The sequence below is a fragment of the Galleria mellonella genome, unplaced genomic scaffold, assembly GCF_026898425.1.
Source record: "Galleria mellonella isolate WM207_F2 unplaced genomic scaffold, CSIRO_AGI_GalMel_v1 utg65, whole genome shotgun sequence".
Taxonomy (NCBI): domain Eukaryota; kingdom Metazoa; phylum Arthropoda; class Insecta; order Lepidoptera; family Pyralidae; genus Galleria; species Galleria mellonella.
Genome location: NW_026442138.1, coordinates 13,866,593 through 13,886,168, shown reverse-complemented (window position 1 = coordinate 13,886,168; position 19,576 = coordinate 13,866,593). Strand labels below are relative to the sequence as shown.

General features: G+C 34.9%; 2 protein-coding genes across 3 annotated transcripts in view; both read right to left on the bottom strand.

Moving 5' to 3' along the window:
• LOC113510254 (hemicentin-1) overlaps positions 1-19,576 on the bottom strand; it is a 418,868-nt gene that overhangs the window by 270,823 nt on the left and 128,469 nt on the right. The window lies entirely within an intron of this gene.
• On the bottom strand, positions 10,254-12,707 carry LOC128201938 (uncharacterized). Its single transcript, XM_052900369.1, has 3 exons — positions 11,532-12,707; positions 10,806-11,049; positions 10,254-10,488 (listed from the first exon to the last, which is right to left on the bottom strand). The coding sequence occupies exons 1-3, from the start codon at positions 12,679-12,681 to the stop codon at positions 10,254-10,256; spliced, it is 1,629 nt and encodes a 542-aa protein (XP_052756329.1). The 5' UTR covers positions 12,682-12,707.

Sequence of the window (19,576 nt, the reverse complement as noted above, 5' to 3'; positions counted from 1 at the left end):
TTTTTATTGATTAGAATAAAAAGTAATCTATTTCTATATGGTACTAAATTATATAACTCAATCGTTAACTAAGTCATTAAGGTATTTTGGTGATGGATTCAAACTGATGACCTTATTTATGTTTCTTCTATACATACATACATATCTGTCACGCCTATCTCCTATTAGAGTAGGCAAAAACAATGAAACGCCAAATGTTTCGATTCAAACAAACTTCTTTCGCTTTTTCCACATTCATTAATCTTTTCATACATGCTCGTCGGTTATAGGTACTTTTAATTTGGTCTCTATTATCATATTAAATTTAAAATAAAAAAATTAGAACTACTAATTTTAACTGTAACTGTAACTGACTGGTTACAAAAAATGTACATTATATTGCAATGAAGTCATTATCACAATTATAGGTATTTGACTTAATCCACTATTTATTATTGCTGATTGGAACTATTCGTTAACTATATTTATTAATCGATATAGGAAGCGAACCATTACAATTTAATATATTGAATTACTCTTAAAAATTGCTACAGAATAAATAGTTTGTACTAGTTATTCCGTCCGTATGAAACCCGTTTGTAATATGTGTTTATTCATATGTATTATTGCATCACAGAATTACATTAAAAATTTAATACATTATACACTAAATAAGTTATTATGTAGATTAGGTATTAAATTACATAATTAAAAGTATATATTATTATCAATAATATTTACATATTTACATTCAAAAATATTTGTTAATATTTAAAATAATTAGTGAATAGGGACTAATAGTTTATAATATATTGCAATAGATTATGAAATTTAATAACGAAATTTTTTTTTATATACAACTAAGGTGGAAAATAAATATACGGCCCACCTGATGATAGGCGGTTAAATGAAACAAAAAATAGAGACAAATTTGTAGAAGAAGATATTAAAGCATTGACAGACTTACTATGAGAAAAAAACAAAAAATAACGTAAAACAATTCTCCAAATTTATTACGAGTATTCATAAAAGGAAATGAAAAAATAGTTATTTTGAAAGATACTACAGTTACTAATCAAAGAAGAATTAAAAAAGACCATTTTTTAGGAGAACAATAATAAAAGTTACTCGAAGATAACAATGGTAAACTAGTGATTATCTTTTACAAATAATGACCAACGATAAATTCGCTGCGGCCGTTTTTCATATCAGTGAAATAAATTTAATATGACTGTTGTGAAAATGAATGAACGACAAAAGTGAAAAGATCAAGACAAAATATTACGACATAAAAAAGCCGAGATAATACGGAGACGGTCCTACAATATTAGGGTCCTAGAGCGAAGTGGGATGCGGACACGGTATTGCGATTCGTCCCACCTGTCGCCGTGAATATCACTATGAGACTATCAGTTTTATTGTCCCCACGTGTTTTATCGCTTTCGCAATAATATGAATAGTCGACGATGTCTGTAAAAGAGGTGCAGGCAACTGCTTTTTATAGCGTCTTCTGTTCATTTTGTTTTAGTAACTAGCTCTCTTATCCTTCAAATAAAGGACAATGAATTTATTATTGGTTTAGCTAAGAGAGTATTGTAAAGTCTGAAAGATGTTAATATATTTTGGTAATGTTTGTTTATCAAATTACTGTCAAATGGCAGAATAGATTTATTTGCATTTTGGTAAATAGGTGGACTGTATACTAAATTTAGTACATGATGTATTTTACCTTAATTGATTTCATAAAAACTAAAATTTACAAGAGATATAATGCTCCACGTGTTCAGTACAATAATGTATAATAAACACAGGAGCGTATTGATGGTTTCCATGCCATCATTCGTAAGAATGTCGTGACTTTAGTGAAAATAATTCGGGGGAATGACAACACCATCATTAAAATGATAGCTGAGGCTGTTCATACACCTGTAATCACCTGTGATAGGGCAAAACACGAAATAACCATGTCCTGGTTTATTGTCGTACTAACCGAATGCCATTCAGGTAAATAGTTTTTTTTTTAATTATAACCTTTTTTTACTAATGTAATTTTAAGTCTATAACTAGTAAAATAGATCCTGTCGCCTAGCATTAAATTGATTTGAAAATGAAATACTTTACTTATTACATACATTTATCAAATTAGCTTTCACCATTTGTTAGAATTCGTTTAGTTAAAAAAGTAATTCTTGATACGAAATATCAAAGAACATTTTCCATAAATTTTTAAAGTCATCAATTTTTCAATACTATTTCATATTACACTGTACGGAAACAAAGTTTACCATCGTGCATTAATTCCAGTCTTTCATAGCATAAATCATTGTATTGAAACTGTGAAAATTCCAACAGTTTCCATTTGTGCAGTTACGGTCTGTTTTACGCATAATAGTTCAATTAGTGTTAATATTAATGCTTTATTAACATGTTCATTACATTCATTATTTGGTTTGTTGGTAGTTTGTTGGAGATAGAGATTGTTTTAAACATTAATCAAACTTTATATCCTTACTTAGTATACACATTCTTCATCATCATCATCATCATCTCAGTTATTAATCAATCAACTGCTGGATGACAATCACCCCTATAGACTGCCATAACTGGTCCTGAGCCACCTATATCCACTGACTCCCTGCATTTGATGCATTTGATGTCGTCACTCCATCTAATGGGAGGTTGTTCTACACTACAAAATTCTTAGTTCAACGGACATAAGCCTTCCCCATAAAAGGAATTTTGCCAGTAGTTGTCACATTTGGCAAGCGGTAGGCAACCGCAGTTTGCCTACCGCTTGCCTTTGCTGATATATCTTAAGAATGATTCTGTTACCAATCTCTCGACAGTGGTAGCTCATTCTATGCCGGGACCACACGGCAAATAATTGAAGTAATATTACAAAGTAATAAATAATAAAATTAACTACTATAAAAAATAAACAGCGTTGTTAATCCATATAAAATTATCCATACACATATATTCAGTGTACTAAATCCTAAATAATACTATATTTCACCCTTAATTGACGCGTTTTGAAGTAGTGCGTTACGGCAAGTTATAACTGTCTTTGATCACCAGGTGATTGATAACTCCATCCGCCTTCTAACACAAAGATCTCATCATTAAATCTTCCTGTAACTATAATGGCTTCCAAGCTACTTAGTTGGTAAGTTATCGTTTTATCATTGTAGAATTTAGAACAGGTTGAGACGATCTATATCTAATTTCGCTGCTGCGTAATAATTCAAAGGCTTCGAGTGGCGGGCACATGGATCTACTCTTACAAGTATCATGGATATTCCAGATGTGCACACAAAATTTTATGAGCATAGTTCATTGAGGAAATATTTTAGAGCTCCAGAATGAGTTCACAGATTCATTTTTTTGATGCACATTGAATATTTCAAACGCAAATTCTTGCCCGATATGTTAAATTTTTTTTAGAAATACCAGTTATAAATGTAATACAAAATCATTGACTACGAGTTCTAATTTCTAATTATTATTCTCGTTTTTAATATATTGAACTAGGAGAGACGCCTTGTACGATAACATGGAGAATATCCACCCAAATAATGTTTGATCGTAGACACACGTATCAAGCCATCAAGGCTTCGCAAATGAAAAAAAAATACTGATTAATTTTCTGATTTATTTCTTGTAACACACTGACAAGTATTCTGATTAAACTATATCAAATTAATTATATCATAATAATTTACTGAACAACTAAAATATAATCGCAGAGATACGCTTGTTTGATCAAACTCCGAAAGGAAAAGAGAAAATAAAAAAACAATCCTAGTTAAATTTTTTATTAGACCATAAATTATAAGAAACTAAGATCCTGTCCATTAGGAATAAATTATGATTAATTGGACTAAATATAAAAATGAGATTAAGACATGTTGAAGCATATAATATTGCGTAAATTACATTATTACATGTATCATATCTCTATATTACGAAATAATAGAATTTCATCGTGCCTCCGATCAAACTGTTTATAATTACTCCTCTCTATCCACAGGTTGCCTGGAAGAGATCGCTTTTAGCGATAAGGTCGCCCAATATTTCCTCATTGTGGTTATTTCTTGTTATTGTTTATATTTATAATAAGTTTACTATTGTAATCTTTTGAAGGAAACAATAAAGAGTATCTATCTATAAACAGATATAAAAGATGAGGTATCATCTGCTGGATGCTTCTTAATTGCAACAAAAGTAATATGAAACCAAGAACAACTTAAAAGAACAAGCAAGTAGATCCTGTTTATTGCAAAAATGTATTATGAAAACCCATTTAGAAGGGTGAAAATAACATAAAATAGACCCATAAGAATAAAAACTAATTTAGAACCTCCTTCTTTCAGAAGTTTCTTAAAAAGTAGCGATGAGACATCATTACAGAATTATACTTTTAAACGCTTGCAAACCCATTTAAAAATAGAAATATTGAATAACATAATACCAGATAGAGGAAAGAAAGAAAACACTTTCGTTCATTGTTCCAAAGTTCCCAATTTTCCATCTCGAAACAACCGTCTGAATGATATTTTAGATTAATGTTTAAATTTTAACAATTGCTAATGAGCGCATTGTCTGCAAACAACGAGCATTCTGATACTATAAATTCAGAGAAACATCGTCCAACAATTTCTTATTCCGTGATCAAACTCGCCGAGTTCCCCAAGGACGCACCTAGTTTGTGTACGTCCGTCTAACTACATCTTCATTATGTATTGAACAAATAGCTATGTTTGTGTTAAACGGGTCTCGGGCAAATAATACAGTTAATACTTTATTAAATATATTGGAACTGTAGTTGTTATATTAGGGAAAGGTTGGGAGTTAGGAAACACAAAATTAGACGAAACTTCAGAATGAGTGTGGAACAACCCAAATCAACAAATCGTTTGTTTTTATATCATGATGATGTAATAAATGAACTAAATATGCATAATTGTATAGAAGAAAGAAAAATATTTATTTGGTACCTATCAATAACAGTTACAACTAAAACATAAACAATTTTAAACTTAAAGAAAAAGGAAGTACAAACATAAATTTATACCTAATTACGAGTTATACTATTAAAATGGCCATCGACAGCTAATCATTTAGGCTTTCATTTTTTTTTTTTTTTTTACAACACAGGGGGCAAACGAGCATGCGGCTCACCTGATGGTAAGTGACTACCGCCGCCCATGATCACCCACAACACCAGCGGCATTGCAGGTGTGCTGCCGGCCTTTTAAAAAGGAATATACTCTTTTCTTGAAGGTTATGTTGTCGTATCGGTTCGGAAATACTGCTGCTGGAAGTTGATTCCAAAGAATGGTTGTGCGTGGAAGAAAGTGCCTTGAAAAACGCACGGTGGAAGACCGCCACTCGTCCAGATGATTGGGATGAAACTTTAGTTTGTGGCGGGTTGTACGGTGGTGAAAATCAGCAGCAGGTATCAATCCGAACAATTCCTCAGAACACTCCCCATGATAAATTCGGTAGAAGATGCACAGAGATGCAACATCTCTGCGCAGTTTCAGTGGGTCAAGTCGGACAGTAAGGCGTTGACTATCGATAATTCGAGCCGCCCGACTTTGAATGCGGTCTAACGGAAGGAGTTGGTACTGTGGCGCTCCTGCCCACAGGTGAGAACAGTATTCCATATGCGGCCTGACTTGGGCTTTATATAATTTCAGGCGGTGTTCTGGCATGAAATATCGTCTCACCCTATTGAGCACTCCTAACTTTTTGGAAGCTATCTTAGCCTTCTCCTCCAGATGACCGCAAAACTGGACGTCGCAAGATATATCAACGCCCAGAATTCCTAGACTCGACTTTTTATCAAGGGAAGTGCCCTGAAAGTGAGGAGATACGACAAACGGCGTCTTTTTTGCGGTAAATGCGCAGACTTGTTTCTTTTTGGGGTTAAATTGGACAAGATTTTGTTCACCCCAGATCGAAACTTGATGGAGTGAAGTTTCGATTTCAGACACAAGTCTATTCCGGTACTCATCGGTATGTGCCCGCGAGATCTTTGCATGACCGGTATATAATGTATCTCCTGTACTGTCGTCTGCATAGCAATGAATATTACTTATCTGTAACATATCATTGATATGCAGAAGAAACAGAGTCGGAGATAGTACACAGCCTTGCGGGACACCAGCATTCAAAGGTTTTAAATCAGAGCATGCTCCGTCGACTACGACCTTAATGCTACGTTCCTTGAGAAAACTGGCGACCCAAATGCACAGTCTCGCAGGCAACCCAAATGAAGGTAGCTTTGAAAGCAGCGCTCTATGCCACACCCGATCAAAGGCCTTCGCAATATCCAGACTAACTGCTAAGGCCTCTCCCTTACTCTCGATTGCCACTGCCCATCGGTGTGTTAAGTAAGCTAAAAGATCACCGGCCGAACGTCCCTGTCGAAAGCCGTACTGGCGATCACAGATCAGCTGGTGCTCTTCTAGGTACCGGAGCAGTTGACGGTTAATGATGGATTCCATAACCTTCGAGAATAAGGAAGTGATAGCTATGGGCCTATAGTTAGCTGGATCTGAGCGATCTCCCTTTTTAGGGATCGGATGCACCAGAGCAGTCTTCCAAAACTTTGGGACTATGCCCGATGAGTAGCTAAGCCGAAAAAGACGCGTAAGAACCGGAGCCAACTCTGGTGCGCACGTCCTAAGCACAATTGGAGGAATACCATCAGGCCCACTCGACTTATGGATTTCGAGGGAGAAAAGTGCTCTACGCACTGAGCTATGCGTGAATTTAATGTCAGGCATATAATACCTTAATGCTAATTTTCTAGATGGCGCCACCGAGTTATCTACTCGGTAGCATCATCTACGTAAAATAAGATAAAAAAAAGTACGAATATGTTTTTAAAGTTATATATAGTTCAAAAGACACCTGCCAATTGTTGTTTTGAGACTACTAGTCTTGTCGTATTAACTATAAATTATACATTAATTTATATTTTTTTCTTATGAAAGAGAGTAATTTCAATGAATGATACTATTAAGGGAAAAGTTTGTTTAGTATATATGTAAATAAATAAACAAATTTTGTGACTGGTGCCATGGACGACAATTATTTACTAGAGATCTGGCATAAAACTTTATTACTGTATGCACAATGACAAAATAGCTTGAAACCTAAATACTGGCAATTATCTAGGCTTCTTTGCAACGAGGTCCATATAATTTTACACACCTGATATTACTCATACTTGCAAGGATTGGAACATAAACTTTCGCTTATACTTGCAAGATCACGCTCCACGCCTAGAGCGAACATTTTGTTTGTGTGTTTGTAACAATTTATTGTATAGTAAAATCCTAAATTATAGGATAGAAAGTTCTTAAGAAAAGAGTGAATACAATGGCAGACTTAAACTTTAATATGTATTTCTTACAGTTAAGCTTTGAATTCAGACATTCAAAGAATTATGGACTAGTGGAAACAAAAATGGATTATTAACATTTTTCATGTTAATATTTATTACTACATGAAGAATAAGGAAAAAAGGAGTGGCGACCCCTTAAAGAAAAATATTGTCGCAACGCACCACACCGAGGCAGCGTACCCAATATACTGGCAGGATTACCTCTTTGGATTGCCAAACTTATATTTTGCGCAAAGTAGCTACCAGCTCTTGGGTCACCAGTAACCTCGATGAGGCGCTTTGCGATCGTCCGATAAAAATGCTTAGCATCTGGACCCCACGGGCCTATGGTGTCTACAGCAAATAACAGGAAATAACCCCTTCAGATGTGAGGATTTACGCCTCTTCATTGTTTCCGCTGTCACTGCCATCGTTACTGTTTAAACTATATATTTCTAATCTGTTAATAATTATAGTTGTCTATTATATACACCAAACATTGTTATGGCATTGAATGATAGTACAAGTTTCGCGAAGTTGGCTCCCGTCAACAAAGTTTCTTTAATTAATTTGTTTGCGAAGATTGTTATAGATAAATTGAAAGGGTGTATTAATTAAAAATTTGGGGAGCGTTAGTGCACTAATATTTAATCTGTTGTATCGTCCATTATAGTGCGTCAGGGGTATTTTTCTCTAGAAATCTGTCCGATTCTAGAATCAGGGCATACGGGTGTGCGACCCCGGCCTCACGAGCCGCTGCAGTGTCCCAATCTTTTCCTCAACTGCAGTGTCCCCCCCTTTCCTTTCCCACATAAGTCCCTAATTCCTCTCATTTACTAATTTCCAACGTTCTCTTGCTTTTTTCCTCAATCCTTTCCTCCAAACCGTAGGTGGCAGAAACCACCAACAAATACATGTCCAAAGAGGGTAAGACTGTAAGCCAAATCCTTCAGTAATATGGATAAAACCATATTACGCCGACCCCAAATAATAATTGGGATAAGGGTAGAAAGATGATGATGATGATGTACTGTCCATTACAGAGTGCATTGCCGTTATCCAAATAGTCTTTTTGCCACTAGCCGCTGTCGTACAAATTCTGGAAAACGCTTACCTTTGTATGAATTCATATATAACGCTTTTTTTAATAATAATAATAATAATAATATTTATTTAATTAGACTACAAGGCCCATTTTGTTAGTTACAAATTGACTTAACCTATGTTAGTAAATGAGCGGTGATAACGCTCTTACATTGATAACCTGTCCCAGCCAATATTTTAGGATGGGACAGTCCATTTTATCAGCAATTGTCTTCAGGACACTGTTTGAGCTAACACGCACCCTACCCAACAGCGAAACAATTCGTTTGCGTCGTATTGCGTAAAAATCATCTGTACGCTCCCGTGCAAACATGTGTGACGCACTACAGTGACTAGGTAGCCCCAACAGTGCCCTGAAGGCATTATTATATTGGACTCGAAGAGCATTGTAAGTTTTTTGACTATAGTTGACCCACAAGCTACTTGTGTAGAACACCTGACAAAAAGCTTTAAACAGGGTTATTTTTACTTGTTTTGTACATCTAGTAAACCTGCGGGACAACATGTTACTTCTAACTGCCAATGCTCTTCTTTCTCGTTCTATATCCAGGTCATCTTTTAAAGTATTTGCAATAATGTGACCGAGATATTTAAAATCAGTTACCACGTCAAGTATATTTCCATTAAGTGATATAGGAGGCACATACTTCGGTTTTTTATGTCCAGATACAAATGTCATAATTACACTTTTGTTAGAATTATATACCAGACCATGGTTTTTCGCGTATGCTTCACACACAGCTAGCATTTTTCTTAAAGCTCCAATTGAGGGGCTCAGCAGTACCATGTCGTCGGCATAGCTTATGTTATTGACGCTTACTCCATCAATATAACACCCAGCATGCATTCCGCTGAGCTCCTCAATTAGACCATTTACATACATATTAAACAAGTTGGGTGAAGTCAGCCCACCCTGCCTCACTCCGCATTTTAATCGGTATGAGTCTGATAGAGTATCATTCCACCTCACCTGATTACTTTGATTATTGTACCAATACTCAAGAACTCTAACTAACTCTGTAGGAAGCGTAGTATTATCAAGTTTACTCCATAAAAGATCATAAGATACCATATCAAAGGCTTTACTTAAATCCAAGAAACATGCATAGACTGGAGTGGATCTGTCTGTGTAGTATCTGACCGTATGCTTGAGACACAGAATAGCCGATTCAGTCGACACCCCCTGCCTGAAGCCAAATTGAAGGTCATGCAAGTTTAGATGTCGTCTAAGTTGCGTATCAAGTAAACCGTCAAACACCTTGGCTGTTATTGTAGCCAGTGATATAGGCCTGTAATTACCGCTGTCCGATACATCTCCCGTCCTGTTCTTAAGTATTGGTACAACAATCGTTTTCAACATATCCTCTGGTAGGTATGTATGCCCAATACAAAACGTGTATAACATTGAGAGTACCCTGGGCAAATGGTCCCCAGCTGCCTGAAAATGCTCTATACTAAGGCCATCATGCCCAGGGGACTTTCCTCTTTTCATGTTCTTTATAATAAATTCAATATCTTTACATGTAAAATTATGCATTTGACCTACTATCTTTTTACTACAAGCATTTGTAGTCGACTGTAAGTTTTGTTGACCTAAAGGAGATGTTACTCTGAAATTATTTTTAAACATATTAGCTATTTGTTTAGGACAATTAATACCATTAATATTTACAGGAAAACTAGTTTTACCGTTTAGACTATTTGTCGCTCTCCAAAACCCACTAAAGTCACTTCTGGAGCGGCAAAGAGCAATTATATCCATTTTTATTTGGTCTTAGTTATTTTGACACCATTTTAGTTTACTTTTAAATCTCTTACGACTCTCATACATTTCTTTATACATAATACCCTCAGTTGGTTTACCATATAATTCCCATATCGAAAACTTAATTCTAGCCTCATTATGTGCCTCCCTTACATATTTATTCCAACCAGTTACACATCTTCGCCGCCCAACAGGCCTGTCGTGACTTCGAGCTGCAGCTTCTGCTAATGTATTTACTATATTACTGTATAATTGGTTTATTATGGTCTTATGAATAGGATCACTGCACTCTCTATCACAACAATTAGCAAGCTCAGATGGGAACTCAATTTCACTTAACTTTTATTACAATAATTATTATATAATTGTATCTGTTCATAGTCTCTAATTCCCCACAATATTTTATTACAATGTCTTCCATTTATTGCTATTTTTAATTGCAATATATTTATGTTACATTTTATTTGAATAGGGAAATGATCAGACCAATATATATCATAAAGTATATTTATCTCTGTAATAGACTTCCAAGAAGCTTGTGTTACTAAAATATGATCTAACCAACTTTTTGTCCCATGTGCATCGCTAATAAAAGTATAACTATCTGAATTCAAACCTAATTTCTCTATATCCGCACAAATCAGCTGTTGTTCTGTACAGAAATGTAAAAGCTCCTTACCGAATTGTCCATCTGGGTACGCATTGTAATCACCAAGAATAAATACAGTCTGCGAGTCATTATTCTCAACAATTGCACAGATCTCGCCTAAGCAGTGAGTGAATTCTGTTAAATTTTCACTATCGTCTGTGGGCATGTAAACACTCATAATAACCATTTGTTTATCACTAGTCTCTGCATCAATTGCTATTATTCGCGAACTTTCACATTTAATCACCGACACTGACCTAAAAACACTTTTCCGCCACAATATTGCGACACCACCAAACGGTCTACCGTGAAGAATGCCTACTGATGTGTCCACAGCAGACTTTCCAGAATATCCAAAATCATCATGAATGCTACCTAAAATATGTATATCATGAGGTAGAAGCCAAGTTTCCTGCAATGCGACTATATCCGCCCGTTCACATAAAGATTTTATGCATTCTACCGATCTTTTCATTGATTTACAATTGAAGGATATCAAAGTTAGTGTTCTATTATGCATTGTTATTTTGTATTTAAAAACTTGTCATCATTACCAGATGTCTTTTTAAAAGTAACAAATCGACGAAACTTAATTCCATCAGGCCATAGACCCGCATCCATAAATATAGATAATTTACTTTGCGGTACAAATATTTTATACGCATCATATTCCTTCTGAAATTTCATGCAAATTTTTTCTAGCGCTACAGACACCTTAGTTTTTTGCAAAATGTATGAAGATATGTCCTCTATGGAAGTGTTTTTATCAACTTTATTTATAAAAAGCGGTATCTTTACATCTGCTGCTCGAAATTTTTCCTCCGATTCTGTACTTGCTTGTCCTCTTTTCCCCATAAATCTATTTCTGAGTTTCTTTCTTTGTACAACTATCCAATCTTCTGACTTTTTTCCATTTTTCCATTTTCCGCCAGATGCAATATAAGCAAATGATTTTTCCACTACTAATGGATGGGAGACTGTGTTGTGACTATTGGCTATGTTCACACCGGCCGCACTCACTTGCGTGTCCGCTGCTATGTTTTGTTTGCATCGATGTACTGTATCTTCTACCTTCGCACTTACGTTTTCTAATGTACTATTTATCAAACAATTAGATTGCGTTTTCGATTGAATATTTATGTTGCACTCGCTATTTATATTTCCATTTTTCTCTTCCTGAGAAATATGAAGCAATCCAATGGGTCCACTGTCGTAATGAAAATTATCAATAACATTTGCACACCCTCTCTTCGTGTTTATATATTGTGAGGGTTCAAAGTTATTCACAATTGAGGCTGATTTTAAATTTGCCAACTCATTCTTTATCAACTGTAATTCTTCCGTTGTAGCGCAGGTTTCCTTTACAGTTCGAACCTCCTGTTGCAACACGAGTATATCTTTTAATAATTTAGTTACATCTACGTGATCAAAACTTATGGGGGGTAGTTTCTGTAAGTTTCTTGCGACAAAAATCGGAATTTTTTCGGGATCTATTCCTTTCAATAGTGATAAAATATCTTCTATATCCCGCTTCTCTTTACCGTCCTTTTTCCGCATAATCTTTCGTATCTTCGTATTGACAGAGTCAAATAACAAAGTCTTCGCTTCCCTGATCTCTTCACTCGAAAATGAAGTCGTAACAATACGAATGAGACTTTCCTCGTCCATAACATCACATTTATTTTGGACAAAAGATAATAGTTCACTAATTACAATATTACAATTATTGCATTTCAATATATTTGATGCCATTATGCTAAGCGATTTATAGACAGCGCTTTTGCACATCCGTACTCAATGAAACGTACGCAACGACTGATGATGTTGATATTATTAATGAAAGCCCAAGTACTTTTAAAAATCTAATCTCTAAAAGATTGATATAATTTTTAACTGTTCTTGTTTGCTTAAGCTATTTGTATTGTATTTCAATTGAAACTGTGATAAGCGGTGTTGGGGGCAAATTTATTCAATGTTTTCTTTGATGCATATTTTGTATTATTCTTTATTTTGTCACTGTTAGGTTATTGGGTAATAAATAAAGAAAAAAAATATCTCTCTCGGGTCAACTTTCTCGTGTAAGTCTCATTGTACTTAGTAATCTTTATCAATCCCATATGAAGACTTACCGGCAGAAGATTTTTTTAATAAATGATAATGAAATGATAACTCTGCCTTTGCTATCGATACATACTAGCGGGGCACGTAAGTAAGTGGGATATGTTAATTAACTGGGACATTTAACTATTAGCGTTCTACTAGATATATGTCTGTAACCAACTCCGCCTTAAATGATAAATGTTTACCATTACATCATCAATTATCAAATCATTATATATTAAGACATTTGATGCTCAACTAATCGCAAAAAAGATAGAGAGCTAAGACTTAACCAACTCGCTTTTGCATCATCATCATCATATCAGCCGTTAACTGTTCACTGCTGAATATAGTGCTCCCCCATAAAAAGGGTTGTGCCAGTAGTTGTCATGTTGACGAAACCGCAGTTAGGTTTTGGCGAAGTTTAAAGACGAATGCTGCTACCATTCAGTTCTCTTAGTCGCTTCTTACGACACCCATGGAAAAGGGATTGCCCATTCTATGCCGCGAGCATACGGCGCTTTTATATATAAAAATAAGTATAAGTCAAAATTATATTGTATCAAAAATTAAAAGACGTAAAATATCATATCTAGCCGTACCGCCAAATTACATTCTGTAGAGTGGAAATCATAAAACTGTACGCATTGGACATAGTTGCAATAGCATCCTTGGCAATAAAGCGGCGTGGCTAACATTTCATTTTTCTCTTATTGACGTTGAAAATGGGTTTATATGGCTTGATACAATGTTGTTTTATCGTTCTACATTAGTACACGCAATCTTGTGATTAGTACAGCAATTTCTTAGGCTATAACCAGCGTAGAACAGGAAAATCAATACGGCCAATTTCGTGTCATATAGTTAGTTTGTTGGCCAATCTCGTTTTTAGTGATCTAGATTGTGGTCATTGACCATATTAATCCAATTAGTTATAATTAGCTGAAAGTTGAGATTTCCTGTCGGAATTAGAATTAGTACAAACTCGAAATGCTTTGAACAATCAAGGATATGAATCGACTATAAACGAAATTTTATTATAACTTTAAGTCGATGTTTTTCGCATGAATACGAATAAAAATAGCTCCTTGTATTAATGTAGAATGCATATAGTATCATAGTATATCTATATAAACTTCTTATATTATTCATAATTCGGTAATAAATAAACGTAAATCATAATAAGTATTAATCACATAACTTTCTCGTGCCGCATCAACGTCTTCGCTAGTGCATCACTAGAATCCGAATGATTTTGTTAATCGAATAATTAGTTTCATAATTCGACTACTAAATTAGTAATACACTAGTTTTCATTTTCGATTGATTCTACTAATTAGTAATAATACCTATATCCCTAATAATGGAAACAAAGTCCTTCCCCTGTCTCCAATACTTTAACAAAAGGTGATAGTGGATGGACGACGGAAAATTACTACTTAATTAACTGATGAGTATCGAAATACTACTAGTATAGTAAAGTGTCAAATTTTTACTAAATATAAGTACTAAAAAAAGTACTATACTAGCAACACTACTGACAATTAGCAAAAAAAAGGACATTCCACCGATCGGATTGACTCGGCTACGTTCGTGCCAACTCGTACATGAACTACTAATAAATGATTTTAGTTATTAGTACAAGCGTATACTGAATGAAATTAGTAGTCGAATGATTTGAAAATCATTCGAATAATTCAAATTATTTTCCTGGAATGCCCTTTCTTGTTAATGTTGCCAGTTTAGTATATTTGGTAAAAATTTGCAACTTTCGATACTTATCAAGCAATTAAGTAGTAAGTTTTTTTAGTAATCTATTCACTATCACCTACTCTTAAAATACTAAATACAGAGAAAAGACTTTGTTTTTATTATAAATAGTTTAAATCGATTTACTAATTAGTAAAATATTTTCATGTTGATTTACAAATTTAAATAAATTTCACGACAACATAATGACTAAAAGCAATTTGTTGAAATCCGAGAAACAAACAACAACACTAATCACTTTTCGTTCTGTTTGCTTCGACACCTATTTTACGTATAATGACATGATTTGCTTGTCCACACCACACTATTATCTTATGCGTTTACATAATAGGGAAGCGTTCACATTGACAAAATAATATTTATTTATTAAAGAACAGGCAACAAAGCATACATATATATCAACTTAAAATACATGGTTACATTATAAAATGCTGCCTTAATTAAAGGCCGCCGCGACACGCATATTTATATTATATTATACATAATTATAAGAATGAAAAATGATAAAAACTACAATACTAGGTATAAAATAAATAGATACAGTAATCTACTAGATTTGTATACTTATAACAATATATTTGGGATAATACATTTTTTTATACCACAGTGAAGAAACGAGCACGCGGCTCACCTGATTTTTTTTTATGCAACTTAGAATGGCAAACAAGCTGACCCACCTGATGCAAAGTGGTAACCGTCGCCTATAGACATGAGCAGTATCATGGACATAACAGAGTATACTGTTTCGCCCATGATACCCCCATGCGTTGCCATTCCTGAGGACTCAGGTGTTATTCCTCTGTATTAAGTAAATTCACGCCATATCCCACCCTTCAAACCGAAACACAGCCATGCAAACACAACTGCTTCACGGTTGAAACACGAATGGGACAGAGGTACCTAAGCAATCGACTTTTGTACAAAATCTTTCTCTGGTAACTACCGCCGCTTGTGACCACCTGCAATACCAGAGGTATTGCAGTTGTACTGCTATGCTTTTAAAAAGGAAAATGCTAATTTCTTGAAGGTTACGATGTCATTTCTGTACGGAAATACTGCTGCTGGAAGTTAATTCCAAAACGTGGTTGTGCGTGAACGAAAGTGCCTTGAAAAATGCACAGTGGAAGACCGTTAATCGTCTAGATGATTGGTCTGGAACTTTAGTTTGTGCCGAGTTGTAAGTTGTGAAAATCAGCAGCTGGTATCAGATGGAACAATTCCTCAGAATATTTCCCATGGTATATTCGATAATATATGTTATGGTTTCGATAAACTGATTAATCAAAGAATTACATTTATAGGTTAAGACATATTTACATTTATAGGTAAGACCTACTTATGTAACGTACGTAGACGTACGTAAGACTTCGCTACAGATTTCTGTATGTAAGACTGTTGAATGAAGATCCGAGCTTTATTAAATAGCTTTACATCTTCAGAGACAGGATCAACAACGACAGGATCTTTACCTGTTAGTAAATCAAATTTAATTGCACATTACCAAATAACAGTTTTTAAAAAACAAGATTTCCAAAATAGATTCCTACGATGCTTCATCCACGGTGGTAAATCATTATATTCGTATATGTAAAAAAAAATTGTAAAAATAAAATAAAAAAAAAATAGTAAAGTAATTATTTTGTAAAATATAGTTACAATTATTTATAAAATGTAAATAGTAATGATACGTAATGATGATAAGATGGTAATACTCTGCCTGTACTAAGCATGCTATAGGTCATGAACCGCATTGACCTCGCCCGGCCGGATGATGGTACGATTTTTTGTTGATTTTCAATTATTTTTCTTTTTTATCTATAACGTTGAATTAAAAATATAATAACGTTGCCAAGATTATACTTTTCCAATTAAACGTGCTGTACAATTTTAGCCTTTATGGTTTTTTTTTTATGGGTGAAAATGGAATGGTAACCTGCGCTAACGGGATACGCTGGCGGAACACCAGTGAAGGGTGATTGATGAGAATGAAAACAGGCCAGTTAGCCCATCATGATGAATTCATCAGGAATTAACCATGATAGTTTCCAGGGGGAATCGCGATGAGGTCGACCTGGTTGGGTATATTGCCAGCAATGGAATTCTCAGTCTCCATTACTAACAATCCCTTTCCCCCCAGCCTTCATGGTTAAGAACTCATATATGTATGCCAATACTGTAGATAGCAAGATTAAATATAATAAAACGTTAATATGAATTATATAAACAGTAATTTTAGTCATTACAAAATAATAGTAACCTATTTATATTTTCAAACAAAGGAAGTCCACTTATAAACAATAAGATATTTCGTAGACACAACATATTAAAAATATTTTAATTCAGATCGGACATCAAGTGTCTATATTTATTTTTCTTCCATAAAAAGAAATTATCTTCTTTTCATTTAACAGTTTCCTCTTGTCGGTGCAACTAATTCATGCATCTTCTTCCAGCCAGCTCTATCCCAGGCCATATCCTTTACCTCCCTATACGACATGACACCTAGTGTTTCTTTTATCTGTGAAAAAGAAATTATAATTGTCTCAAAATTAATACAAAACTAGCACGAGAAAAAATCCTATTGATTGCCAAAAGTACTAATTAGAAATCATACAAAATTGGCCAAAACATGCTAAAAATATAATTGAATAGTGAATCTTTTACTTTTTACAGTTCCAATATATGGAATTGCCTTTATTTTGGCCATGTAAAGCTATAACCGTAGATCGGGATGATGGCGGAGTTCAATTAGTTTGCCAAGGAGATCCGTACACTCTTTCGTTTAACCAGGTCAAGGTAAACGATGGAAAGTTTCCTCCCATTGTTTGTTTCCTTCACACCATTAGTTACATGTCAACTCAAGTTAGTTGAAGATTTTGTGCAGATGTTCGAGGAGCGAAAACCGCTTGTAGGAAAGTAATTTAATGACTCATAATATGAAATAGTTAATAGAAAGATAAGGGAGAGAGGGAGACTTTGTACAAAAGTCGATTGCTTGGGTATCTCTGTCCCATTCGTATTTCTACCGTGAAGCAGTTGTGTTTGCGTGGCTGTGTTTCGGTTTGAAGGGTGGGATATGGCGTCAATTTACTGGGTACAGAAGAATAACACCAAAATCCTCAGGAATGGCAACGCATGGGGGGTATCATGGGCGAAAGAGTACTCTGTTATGTCCATGGTACTGCTCATGTCTATAGGCGACGGTTACCACTTTTCATCAGGTGGGCCGTTAGCTTGTTTGCCATTCTATGGTAAGTTGTATAAAAAAAATAGGTCACACCTTCCTTTCCTGTGGTACACCTACAGGAAAGGAAGGAGTGACCTATTTTTTAACAGGCAACTAAAAGAACTTAATGATCGCGGGATGGGCAACAGTATTCCTCTTAATACATCACTGGCAAAAGCTCCCAAAAACTACATCTTACACAGATGTATCCCGAAAATATTACATATTTTTTGGAGTCGTGTACTTGTAATAAACTCGACCGAAAAAAAAACCATTTAATCGCGCAACAATGGGGAAAGGGGATTATTAGTAATGGAGACTGAGAATCCCATTGCTAGCAATATACCCAACCAGGTCGACCTCCTCGCGGTTCTAGGGAGAACCAGGGGGAAACTATCATGGTTAATTCCTGATGAATTCATCATGATGGGCTAACTGGCCTGTTTTCATTCTCATCTATTATCCTTCACTGGTGCTCCGCCAGCGTAGTCCGTTAGCGCAGGCTATCATACCATTTTCACCCATAAAAAAAAATTGCGCTATAATATTTAAAAAACAAATACAGACAAAATATTAACCTTCTTTTTTTTTGGGAATTTGCTTAAAACATAACAGAGAATAACTTTGTTCACTATAAAACCTTCATAGAAAGAACTTGGAAACCGGATAACCTGAAGAAAAGGGATCGGAAGCCGTTTGTGAAACTTTTTAATTGATCTATTGATAACGGCTGTTCAGTTCAAACGCGGTAACTTTCTTATCATTCATTTGTTTGGGCTTTCGATGTAGCTCCATAGATATGGTTTACAGGAAAAGATGTTTTATTAAAGGTGTCCATGAACTTTTGATAGAACCCACATAATGGCCTGGCAAATTGTGCTCAGATTTGCTTTTACCGATTCGGTTATATTAATACAATATTGAACAAGTCTTGTCGTCAAAACTCAATCTGCAAAGATGAAGATTAACTCCATTGTTAGACAATTCGTCTTTTATAATTAAAGACACTTGTATTATTTCTGAAGGTTCCAGGAACTCTAAATCCCTTCAAGTAATACAGTCTCCAGCATTAGATAATTCTACAATAAAATGGGAAAGTAATATTATTTGGTCTTCTAATATAAAATAAATAGCCCTAGATTATCACATAGCGCCATCTGTTGCTAATATGTGCTGATAACAAACAGAGGGAGACTTTGTACAAAAGTCGATTGCTTAGGTACCTCTGTCCTATTCGTGTTTCAAGCAGTATTTCCGAACCGATACGACAACATAGCCTTCAAGAAAAGAGTATATTCCTTTTTAAAAGGCCGGCAGCACACCTGCAATGCCGCTGGTGTTGTGGGTGATCATGGGCGGCGGTAGTCACTTACCATCAGGTGAGCCGCATGCTCCTTTGCCCCTGTATTGTAAAAAAAATAATTTTGTTTTTTTTTTATACGTTGTCAAGAAAATAATCATATATTCATTATAATTGTACATTGAGAATAATAAGCACATTTTTTTATATTACTACCGCGACAAACTAGCATACGGCCCGTTTAATGGTAAACAAAGTTCCATATCTTATGGACGCCTGTAACACCA

Bases quoted from the DNA above. Each gene is read 5' to 3' on its own strand.
- LOC128201938 (XM_052900369.1), bottom strand. From the start codon at position 12,681: ATGTGCAAAAGCGCTGTCTATAAATCGCTTAGCATAATGGCATCAAAT. The intron at 11,050-11,531 runs GTAAATTATCTA...ACATGCCCACAG, and splicing joins TAAAATATTTGTACCGCAAA to ACGATAGTGAAAATTTAACA. The intron at 10,489-10,805 runs GTTAGATCATAT...CCAATTATACAG, and splicing joins GCACATGGGACAAAAAGTTG to TAATATAGTAAATACATTAG.